General features: G+C 38.5%; 1 protein-coding gene across 7 annotated transcripts in view; it reads right to left on the minus strand.

Annotated features, from left to right (window-relative positions):
- Positions 1-12,148, minus strand: part of SPIN1 (spindlin 1) — a 57,404-nt gene that overhangs the window by 3,964 nt on the left and 41,292 nt on the right. For 6 of the 7 annotated variants that reach the window (XM_030471370.1, XM_030471364.1, XM_030471366.1 and 3 more), the window contains exons 3-5: positions 9,714-9,762; positions 3,624-3,877; positions 2,456-2,689 (exon numbers count right to left, since the gene is read on the minus strand). In XM_030471370.1, coding sequence (XP_030327230.1) covers positions 2,456-2,689; positions 3,624-3,877; positions 9,714-9,762 — 537 coding nt within the window. Of the gene's footprint in view, positions 1-2,455; positions 2,690-3,623; positions 3,878-8,643; positions 8,677-9,713; positions 9,763-12,148 lie in introns of all 7 variants that reach the window. The other variant, XR_003989328.1, reaches the window with a different exon arrangement.

Consider the following 12,148-nt stretch of genomic DNA (forward strand, 5'->3'; position numbering starts at 1 on the left):
GTGCAGTTGCAGATCAATTTTTGAGTAAAACTGTCTTCATTTTTTTTGAAGACAAAAATGGCACTCTGATTGGTACGAGAAGTAAATCCTTTGACATGAAGGTTTATGCACACATTATAGAAAATATCTGTGGATAATTAATTTAAAGCCACCACCAGAAAAAGGCACTGGGCCTCCTTAGCAGAAAAGCAGCCAAACTGAATCCACCTCTTCCCACATGCATTATTCAATGTTTCAATGCATGCATAACACTGCAACAAAAACATCTCCTCTAAAATGCAAGTGTAAACTCCTCATGAAAAGGAGATTTTGACTCCATACTGGAATAATGCTGTTGGTGAAGTCTAACCATGTTATTTTCTTCTCTAGCAAAACCTACCCAGAAATATCCTTGTATTTTAGATGATGCCTATGCCAGATTTGGATACAAAATGCATGATTTGTAACATGCTAATTGCCAAGGGGTTGGTTACAAGCTGATCACAAATGTGATAGTAGTTAAAAGCACTGTACTGAAGAACTGGAAGCTAACCACACCGTATTATCTCAGCTTGTCTTCTTTTTGACCAGTTTAGATAAACCTGTGTTTCGTATTCCAGTGAGGAAATTTCTTAGTAATCGTCATACCTGATGTAGATTTTTATTATGGAAATCCTAAGTTTTTAAATTAATGTTTTTGTTCCAAGTTCGCATTAAGTATCCCGTACAGATTTCACCCATTTTCTTTTCAGTTCTGAGAGCTGTGAAAGAACTCCCAAAGAAGAAAAAAGCCCAAAACACCAGGGAATTAACAGATTGGCTTGCACTTACACTTAAGAAGTTTCTCTTTGAACTTTTGTTTCAGTTCCTCTGTAAATGCACTATCACACATAGTTTAGTATCTTAATACCAGTTTTATGTAAAGAATCTTCTTTGGCAAAGACGCAAGTTAAACTCTTACATTTGCATTTAGAAGGAATTACAAAGTGTTGACAAAGTTTTAGTATCAGATCCAGTAATACATTTTCCCATCACAAAGAAAAGTTTTGAAGAAATTACCCAAATTTTGGTCTCCTCGCATATACGAAACCTGTCTTTGAGAAGAAAGCGCTCCCTAGAAATTTAAGTTGTAACTACTGTGGCAAGTTCCACCAAATTTATAGGTGTACTTCCCAGGTAGTCTAAAACCTGATTTGAAAAATACCACTGTTAACACCCAATCATTGACTCACAGACACAATTCAAAAGATCTGGAAAGCATTCAGATTCAGGGAAGGTGGCAAATACTTGAAGTGTTTCGGAAACACGTAAGCAGTAAACAGTCTTGTGGTAAGCATGAACGAAAAAGTGCACTAAAACCAATTCCATCTTAAATGGAAAGAAAGCATAGAAGCTCTTTCCCTATCCCTACCCCCAAAGGTGCAAGAAAACAAAGCAGACTTAAAATACATTCCAAGTCCTTTTTAACAGTTAAGACAAAGAACAAGTTAATTGAAGGTTCAAATCTGAAAAAGCTTGCTTTATTTCTTTAGGAAAAGGAAAGTCACTTTTTCCATTAACATTTGTGGATCACTCTTTACAAGCAGCAAATAGGCAAGTAAGATACAGCAAAAAAAGTATCTAAACGCAGATGAGTAACTACAGACATGCAAGTAAGTGCCACTTGTTTATTTAGCCAGCAGACTGTTATCAACGCTAGACCTGAAGGATGACAGTCTCAAACTCAACAAATTGATTGTAACCAATACTTATGCAAAGCACTATGTAGCCAACCATGACAGTTACCTAATTATTAATTTTCTTTAAAGCCCAGATTGATTTCTCCTTTCACAGAGTCTGTTTTAGGTACATGGGAGAAATAAAAAAGTATTCTTTACAAGCATATTTTCTTTTTTTTTTCCCTCTTTGTACTGGCTATTCAAATCTCTTGAACAATATCGATTCTGTGAAAATCCTTCTAAATTAATCGGAAAAGTCCCAGTGAGTTTCACTTCAAGAAGGGCAGGAAGAAATATCCCTCAATCTGCTGAGATATTCTTGCTAGTGTGTTGAAACAAGTGAGAGAAAATCAATTTTTACAAGACTAGTACCTCTTTCCCTCAAGAAACTACTCAGAAGTTTTTCACACTGAAGACACTTAGCCCAACGAAATGAATCTAACTGTATTAGGTTATATATATAACTAAATATTACTCCCATAAGAACTGTTTCAGAAACACAAGAGCCATCTCAACGAGGTGTGGTACTTCTGTAAGAAAACAAAAGTGGAAAACTTCTGGTTGGCCAGTTTCATTAAAAAATCCAAGCAGAAACTCTTCCACAGTAGTATGCAGATATTTTCACCAGAATTAGGAAAATATGACCAGAGGAACAAACAAGATCTTTGTCAGTTCTCCTGCCCATAAATAAAATACAGCCAAAGATTAATATAAAAAGCTACCACTTTCTAGAAGAAAACAGTAACTGGCTTACTTACTTGAATCAGGCATAATGCGAAGGTCACCTTCTTTATAATCATCTAAGAGTTGGTACATGTACAAGACGGGATCTTTCTCGTAGGTGATATAAAACCATGTGTTCATAATAGGAGCTCGAGCCAAAACCATCCCCCTCCACTCATCTTTTGAGCCATCCTCTGTCTCAAACATATGTTCCACAGCTTTACCAATCATTGTGTCTGCCAGGTGGGCATCACTAATTCGAGATGAAGCTGAAATGACAGCATTTCTTAAGTTCATTCAAAAGCACAGACATATGTCTTTGTGAAAAATAATCTTTACCCTGACTTATAAGCAGCTTTTGATTGGAAGTTAAATCAATTCCTATACAAAACAAACACTGTCCATTCCAGAAAGTTTACTACTGAAGAGCTGCAGAAGTTCAAAATCTTATTTAAATAATAATACATCACAGTTAAACAATCATAATGCAAGGTAAAGGGAGATCAATTGAGGCCACAGCAGAGCAGGCTGTTTGTATTTTAACTAGACGCTGAACAAGGAGAGGCAGGCAGGGGAGAAGAGGAAGAGAGGCCAGTCACAGACTATTCCATGAAGTTATTAATTGAACTTTGGTGTTTGGTTCCCCCTAATGCCACTCTAGAGACTGCTACCAATTGCTTTGCAGTCAGAAGAAGCATCAGCTTATTTTGTTTATAAATTAGTAATTCCTTGGGTAAATAAATACTGACCTTTGCTAATTCTGAAGATCCAAAAGCCTTGTTACTAATCAAGTTATTTCACTTAAAGGATGCCTTTTCCCCCCATTCTTAAAAGTACTTAGGAGAGTTACAGGAGGAAATGTGACATTAGTACTGTCAGACACACAACAGAAAACACCAACCATTTAAATTCCAACAGAAATATTAATGTTAATCTAAACAAAACCTACAGAAGGTATTGCCTATTACTTAAAGATTGAAAACAGCAATGCACTCACTGGTATCATCAAATCTTTGTGGAATCAAGAAAATTTAAACAGAGCATTTAGATTACCTGCCATGAGACACCAATGAAATTGATTAGTAACATTAAAGTGGTCAGATGTTATCTTGAGGGAAGTCTGGAGAGATTTGTGGAAAACATTTAATAGTAAATGTCATATTATATGCATGTGAATTTAGGAGAAAAACCCAAAACACTTACCAACTCTGTCTGGAAGAACTTCAAGTGCTGAAACTCTTTCATCTTTGTGCAGTTCTAGTCCATACACACAGTCAAATCCATCATACTTTATAAGATAGAGAGAGGGATTTACAGGAACTTGATCAAGAACTGTGCCCTTCCACTGTGTTACAGGTCCACTACCTTCTTTCCATCCATGCTGTATTCTGCAGCCTACAATATTTCTTCGTGGCTGAGAAATAGGTTTGCTTGGTCCCACATTGTTTCTATGCTTTCTGTACACAGATACAAACATAATATTAAACAAGTACATAAATATATTCAAAATTCTACTGCAGACAAGAGCTGTATGCTTTGAGATGGCAATATATTTTATAGTTGCGTGCATCTTATTCAAACTAGGGTATAAAGCATATTATACTATATTGGAAAAAAGAAAAACACACTGAAAACTAGTGACACATTTCTTATGTGTGTTGTAAAGTTAGTTTACTAACTTGTTTCTAAAACTAGTTTGCTTAAGCCAAAAAAACTATTTTAGCCCTTGCTACACTGAATGTCAAAAGTCAAACTCACCTGATCAGGTCTCAAAGCACAAGTTACCTGGCAATATTATAACTTTACTACCTGGTTGCTTCCTGTATAAGAGTAAACACAGCGCCTGTCCCAGGATGAGGACATCAGCGGAAACATTACCAGTGGCTAACTAAAACTCTCCCAGGGTGTTTGTTTTCCCTAACCTGTGTTTTCACCTGAAGGAAATATAGCTTCCTTCTCTGTTTACAGATGTTTTTGACTCCTGAGTATTTTTAAAGACACACGCTAGCAACAACACTTCTCTTGCATTCTTTCTTAGTACAGAAAAACAAAAATGGTATGTAATGGTAATAGCAATAGAATGGATACTCCTTCATGTGGAAAGAAGACCTTATAGCAGCCTTCCAGTAGCTCAAGGGGGCCTATAAAGATGCTGGAGAGGGACTCTCCATCAGGGACTGTAGTGATAGGACAAGGGGCAATGGGTTTAAACTTAAACAGGGGAGATTTAGGTTGGATATAAGAAGAAATTCTTTACTGTGAGGGTGATGAGGCACTGGAACAGGTTGCCCAAAGTAGTGGTAAACGCTCCATCCCTCGCAGTGCTCAAGGCCAGGTTTGACAGGACCTTGGGTAACACAGTCTCGTGTGAGGTGTCTGTGCCCATGGCACGGGGGTTGGAACAAGGTGATCATAAAGGCCTTTCCAACCCTAACCATTCTATGATTCTGTAATAGATCAAATATACTTTTTTATCCTTCCGCTATTTTCATGGAAGTTGTATGGAAATTCCCTCTAGTAAGTAACAGTTGCTCTGGTCAATGGTCATGTAAGCTATCTGACAGTTTCAAATAATTGAAAGTTTTGTTCTACCCAGTTATTAAAAACACAAATTGACAATTCCGAATACAGATTAAAGTAAGAAATATTATGATAGAATATTAGTGATAAGAAATTAGTATTGGAGCTAGTTTAGCATGTTACAATACACATATTGATTCCTAAAAAGGTTATTGAGAGGGTTGCCCGATAAATGTTCTCATGAATGTCAACCAGTTGTAAAAGTAATTTTTGGTTTACTACTTGTAGCACACTTTATTTAAATGGCAGTAAAATGTGCATACCAGTAGCATGCTTAAAAGTAACACCTAAAAGAGACTATCAATTGCAGACAATAATACTCTTCCTTAGTTTACAGATAGTGACCAATGCTCTCAGAGAAGCCTCTATATGATCCAAAAAAGACAAATAACAATCACACCAGTGAAATCCCAGAAGCAGTCTTTCAGAATAATGCACTTACTCCATGACACTGTAATGCTTAATGGACATGGCAATGCTTGATGCTGAAGATGTAATCATAACCATTAAAAACAAGGCATAAGATTCCTTCAGCAGCTTTTCCCACCACCAGACCTTCATTCACCATGAAGATACTAGCAGAGGGTTTTATCAAATTTCACTTTTGGTATCATTTGAGTGTTTCAGCAAGATCAAACTGCACGTTTTGTCTTCCTAACTTTGATAGCACAGATTTTTATAGAACACCAACCTCTTCCAGTTAAGAGACACTGTCTAGAATGGGTTTTCGAATCCTACTTCTTGCTTAAGCACGTATGTGGGGTTTTTTGGTTTGTTTTTGGTTTCTTTTTTTTAACTGCAATAGTGCAAGTAATAATTTACTGTTACAAAATGAGATCAGAGATCCGGCCCTTGGCACAATAAAAAACATTTTGTTTTGTACGCAGCTTGTTTATTCTAATGAATCGTAATTCCATTCTAAAGCAAAATCAACTGAACATTAAAAACAGGTGACGTTGTTTTATCAATCTTTATCAATCTTAAGCAGTTCGTCTATGCTGCTAATCATCATTGTTGAAAAAGGTAAAAATAACACTATGGATGTTCAACCTCACAGTCAATTTTATTCTCTGTCTAATCCACTTTAATGTTTAAATTGGAACAGTAAAGCAAAAAGCTTCACTCTCATTCAAAAAATATGATGGAAAAAGATTACATAACTGAGTTCAAACTGAGTTCACTACCTTTAAAATGCCTCAGAGAGCAAAAAGCATTATAAATTTAATTACAAGTCAAGTACCCTTCAGGTGTACTTGCAGTTGAAATTTTTGTTTGGGGATACTAAACATCCATTCACTCTCATTTGCACTGGGTCACAGGGCAAGAAATGAGATTTTCAAACTAGTAAATTACCAAGGAAAACCAACTTCTTGCATCTGAACATGTAGTAAAAAAGCAAGCACAAGTTTGTAACTATCAATAAATAATAGCTATGGATATATTTTCATGTAAGACACCCAAGTAACCAACTCAAACCACTCCCCAATAGCGCATTATTTCTGTGATACACCAAGTAATACAAATGTACACCATCTTCCATGATGCCACATCCAGAAGGCTCAACACGTATTTTTTTTCTTCATTGTGTTTCATTACAATTATCTTTAAAATTCCACGAAGATTTACTCTTGAAGATGGGATAACAATTTTCCTGGACACATAAAACATGGAGCCAGGAAAACAAGAAAATACCAAGTACTGGAAACAGCTGTTGACATATCAGACATATCCTCACTGTAAATAGCCCTTCAGTCCTCAAAAGTTTCAGATCCTATTTTTTATCCTGAAGGCAGTAAGCTGGTAAGTAAAACCTAGCTGGCATGAGAAAGTTTCATTACCAGGACCAGACAGTTTAGAAACTTTTTAAGGACTATACAAGCAGAAGGAATTCTTCCCAGATTTTGAAGTTGTGCTTATATGGTCCTCACGCAAGTTTTTATTTGGCAGCTGCTACCAGGGAAACCAGTGTAATGCAGAACTGCACAGGACTGGTAGCAGAAAAATCAACTGTTACTTCAGGGTTGTACTTAAATGACAAACCAGCATTTATAAAAAGGAGAACAGCAATTCCCAATAACCTGTCAAGTAAAGTTAACTATTTTATCCATGTAGGTTTGGTTGTCATGGTTTCTTTTTTTGTTGTTGTTGGGGTTTTTGTTTGCTTGGCTTGGTTTGTTTTGGTTTTATTTTGGGGTGATTTTTTTTGTTTGTTGGTTTGGTTTGGGTTTTTTAAACACCTTATCATCTCATGTGAGAAAGCCACCACAGGGTAGTACTAAGTAAAAAGCCAGAAGGGTGAAAGAAAACCATACACAACAGATGTGCAAAAAAGACACAACTGTGAAAAACAGGAAGGAAAACTATGAAGCAGTATAAATGCAGTACAACAGCGACAGTCAGTACAATTTCAAGCCTTTTGTGGTACTAAGCAGAAAAGTTATTAAAAATAGGACCCAAAACTTTTGACAATTGTGATCCTATTACAGACTATCATTAATAGCAGAATGGTGATGACAGAATTGTTATTAACTACTTCTCACAATATTCAGCCTGTAGGGCACATTAGTGGAGGCAAAAGTTTTAAAGTACTTCCAGTACTCTCTCAAAAGCCATCATTCAGTTGTGAATTTCATCTTCAGATGCTGCAGGAACCAAGATTAGAAGTTAGCTTGACCAGAATTTTGAAATATTTAAGTTCACTTGTACCTAAATAGCAGGTATAACCTGCACCTCCAAGTCCTTGAATTGCCAACTAGAAGAAATGGAGAGCCTCTGAAGAAAGGATTGTTTTATATTTATGCTATTTCTTCTCTACTCTTTTCTTACGCACCAAGGGTGGAAAGAATGATATCAGGGAGATTACTGCCTGATCTGATGCCAGTAAGGTCAGCTTCATATTGACAGAGATTACCACTGCCCATTGACAGAGCACTTGGAAGAACTGCCCTAGAACTATGGGAACTGTTCCCAAAAGGTTTAACAGCTAACTACCATTTAGTAAAGAATAGTTCAGAAGACTCATCCACGCTGCTCATTTACTCATCCACATCCTCAATTACTGAGTCATGCCCTGTTCTATCCTCTTGGCTTTTGGCTCCTTCCTCTGCCACAAACCTTCTTAAAGCTAGTCTGAAGTCTCCTCAACAGCCTTTGAGAGCCACTAGACTTGTTTCTCTTTTTCTTTAAATGAGAAGTAACTAACTAACTAAATTATTAACAAAGTATGCATTATTAACTCACGGTCTATCAAAATGGCTCAGAGTAGTATCAGCATATATTAAATTACATGGTCATTCATATTCTACTAATTTATGGTAAACGACAAATATAAAAAATTCTCTACTACTATGCCTCATTCTCAGAATGAATCAGTCGACAGCACATAAGAAGTCATCTTGATTTGGTACAAAAATCTCTTAGTAAAAAATTAATAAAAAATTGAACTAAGCTAAATTAACATAAAACTAAGCTGGACCCTTAAGTTAAATGCCTGAATATCATGTCACTTAGGATCAAAACTTCTTATGCCCCATAAAAGCCTTCATGCTAAGAAATTTACAGCCTATTTAGGTATTTAAATAGTGTATATTAACACAACAATAAAGACAAATCTAGCCACCCTCAAGTACAAAAGGCAACCCACCTCTGATAGTCTTCCCATCATACACTCCTTTCTCTGAGCGGTTGAAAGAGAACAAGAGAAATTAAGTTTTAACCAACTCTAACTGCCCCTAGACAAATAAATGTTTCTCTTTGCCTTCTATGAAGATAGACAAGAATGGATAACGATGAGCTGGTGGAAGGAATTAGGATAGTTTTATATCAGGTGTTGTCTGTGGGAAACAGTTAACACTGTTAGCAGTGATTAACTATCTTAATTGTGGAAAATACACCTGCCGAACAAAGAGCTTTTGATTGATGCACCACTGTAAGTCTTTACACTTAAAATATAGCTAGTAATATTTTAGTAAATTTCACACTTACCCAGCTTAGATTTCTCCCACCACAGATGTAGCCAGATATAACTACATACCTGTAGTCATATCGTTGTCAAACCTCGCTGTTTGACACTAACAAAAATTATGCCCAGAACGTTACCTCTGTTTTCACACAGCTACTCACCCATGTTCAGCTGCTACTATTTAAGAATGTTGTAGAGGGAAAATAACATTACATGAATGTGTGGGACAAGCAGGTATCCTTTGACATCAATCAGCAGCCTCCTTACAGAAGTATTTCAATATATTCTTTATTTTTAAAAAGTGAAAAATCTGTTTCAAAACTACAGTTGTAGTGAATACAAGATTAGATATTTTTAAGATTACTTCCAGACTGGGTTATCAGTAAGCATGCTCTGTAGTTTTTATTGGCCGGGTGACAATACATGAACTCTGTGCCAGAGAACAGAGATCCTACAGTATGGGCGGCTAATTTCTGGCTTGGAACTCCTTTTCTCTGAATTTCAGAAAGAATTACAAAATTGTATTCAAGGACAATATCATATTAACAGTCAGAACAATGTTTAAACCTCTATTTCTACTGGCATTCTTTCCTATCACCCTCCTGAAAGACTGATTCAACACACATATACAGACTGAATATTATTCCACATGATTTTCAAGAACAAATTCAGTGGAACAATACAGATATATTTCTAGAACAGCATTTCCAGTTACTGAGAGCTATACTTTAGTACAAATGTTAACAACTTACTTGTGGGAAGTTCTTTTCTTCATCATGCTGGCAGACACTCCTGTATGACCTACAATATAAATGATGTCGAAATTATTGAAAAATAAAGTGTGCACACAAAGCCAAAAAAAGCCATCTTACACTAGAGTCTTTCTTTTGAATGTCAAAATGCAAAGAATCCAAACACTTTGTGTTATGACTGATCAATTAATTGCTACAATGGAAGAAGGCTCTGCAGAGATAGACACAGGCTACATACTCGTAAAGCTCTTAAAACACCTTCCCCCCACCCCTTCCTTCTTCCTGGGCTCCACTCCCCATTTCTCTACCTTGTCTCCACCAGTGGCACAGGGGGACAGGAATGGGGGTTGTGGTCAGTCCATCTCAAGCTGTCTCTAATGCTCCTTCCTCCTCAGGGGAGGACTTTTCACACTCCTCCCCTGTTCCAGCCTGGGGTCCCCCATGTGGGAGACAGTCCTCCATGAACTTCTCCAGCATGGGTCCTTCCCACAACTGCAGTTCTTCACGACCTAGAGAACAGACTACTCCAGTGTGGGTCCCTTCCACAGGGTGCATCCTTCAGGAACAGGCTGCTCCAGTGTGGGTCCCTTCCATGGGGTGCATCCTCCAGGAACAGACTGCTCCCGTGTGGGTCCCTTCCATGAGGTGCATCCTTCAGGAACAGGCTGCTCCAGTGTGGGTCCCTTCCATGGGGTGCATCCTTCAGGAACAGGCTGCTCCAGTGTGGGCCCCTTCCACGGGGTGCATCCTTCAGGAACAGGCTGCTCCAGTGTGGGTCCCCCACAGGGTCACACGTCCTGCAGCAAACGTGCTCCAGTGTGGGCTCCTCTCTCCATGGGGCCATAGCTCCTCCCAGCAATCCTGCTCCAGCATGGGCTTCCCACAGGGTCACAACCTCCTCTAGGCAACCCCCTGCTCTGGCGTGGGGTCCTCCACAGCCTGCAGGTGGAATCTGCTCCATCGTGGACCTCCATGGGCTGCAGGGGCACAGCCTGCCTCACCATGGTATTCTCCACTGACTGCAGGGGCATCTCTGCTCTGGTGCCTGAAGCACTTCCTCCTCTCCTGACCTTGGTGTCTACAGGGCTCCTTCTGCAATATTCTCATTCCTTTCTTCTGGCTACTGTTCCCACAGGTTTTTTTCCCCTCTTAATGAGGAGCGCTACCAGTGTCAGGGCTCAGCCTTGGCCAGCAGTGGGTCTGCCTTGGAGCCGGCTGACATTGGTTCAGTGAGACATGGGGGAACCTTCTAGCAGCTTCTCACAGAAGCCACACCTGTAGCCCACCCCCTACCAAAAGCTTTCCATGCAAACCCAATAGAGAAACTCAGGGATGAACATAAAGAGTGACAGATCACAACTATTAAAAAGAAAGCTGAACTTAACACAACAGGGACCCGTGTGGTCTTTGTTCTAGGGAAACGCTGTAAACATTGAGCTGATCCATCAGCTACAACAGTTAAGTGAATGAACAGGCTATGTAACTTTTCAACTGGCTGAGTAACTTTTCATCCTTGAGTTAATTGAAAAGGTGCAAACACATGTCAGACCATGACTGGGGAAGTATATACAAATCTCACCCTAACAGAGCACATAAAAAATGAGTAAGAGCAGCTTTGAGAAGAACAGGCTTGAGCTAGCTTCAACCTATGTATTCTTCACAATGAGAGCAACCAGCCAATGGAATAATGTCCCCAAGGAAGTGGTGGATTCCCCAACATTGGGCACTTTTAAGATCCAGGTGGACAGGGCACTAGGACATCCTGTCTAGACCGTGTTTTTGCCAAGAAAGGTTGGACAAGATGATCCTTGAGGTCCCTTCCAACCCAGAATTCTATGATTCTGATTCCCTCCTAGCAACTGGGGACACCCAGTGCTGTGATGGTGCGCATTTTATAGAGACTAGTAAGCAGAATCATGTTTGTATTGAGCTGCAGTTGTGTAATACAGTTAGTATATTTTGCTAAGTACTGTTGATTTTACAATTGTAACATTCTGCTTAGCACAAAGCTAAGTATTAAAACATTAAACCCTCCTTAGGTGCAATACATAAGAGAACCTGGCCAGAAAGTGGTGGACTCTTGGAACTAACTGGTGTAACAGCCATGACAGCCTGTACTGCCTGGGGACTGGCTGGGCACTGGTTGTTGGTGAGCAATTGTTTTCATTTGCAGCACTTGTCTTTCTTGGGTTTTATATTCCTCTCATTTTTTTCTTTGCCTTATAATTTTTAAATTATTATAATAGTATATTTTTAATTATCAAACTGTTTATCTCACAAGAGTTTTTTCCTTTTACTCTTCCAGTTCTCACCCCATCCCACCTAGGGATGTGAGCAAGTGGCTGTGTGGTGACTAGTTGACAGCTGAAATTTATTGTGACATGCATGATGATTATTGCTACAATCCAGGAAAATAATGTAACTTTAAAGTGGTT

The sequence above is a fragment of the Strigops habroptila genome, chromosome Z (assembly GCF_004027225.2).
Source record: "Strigops habroptila isolate Jane chromosome Z, bStrHab1.2.pri, whole genome shotgun sequence".
Lineage (NCBI taxonomy): Eukaryota > Metazoa > Chordata > Aves > Psittaciformes > Psittacidae > Strigops > Strigops habroptila.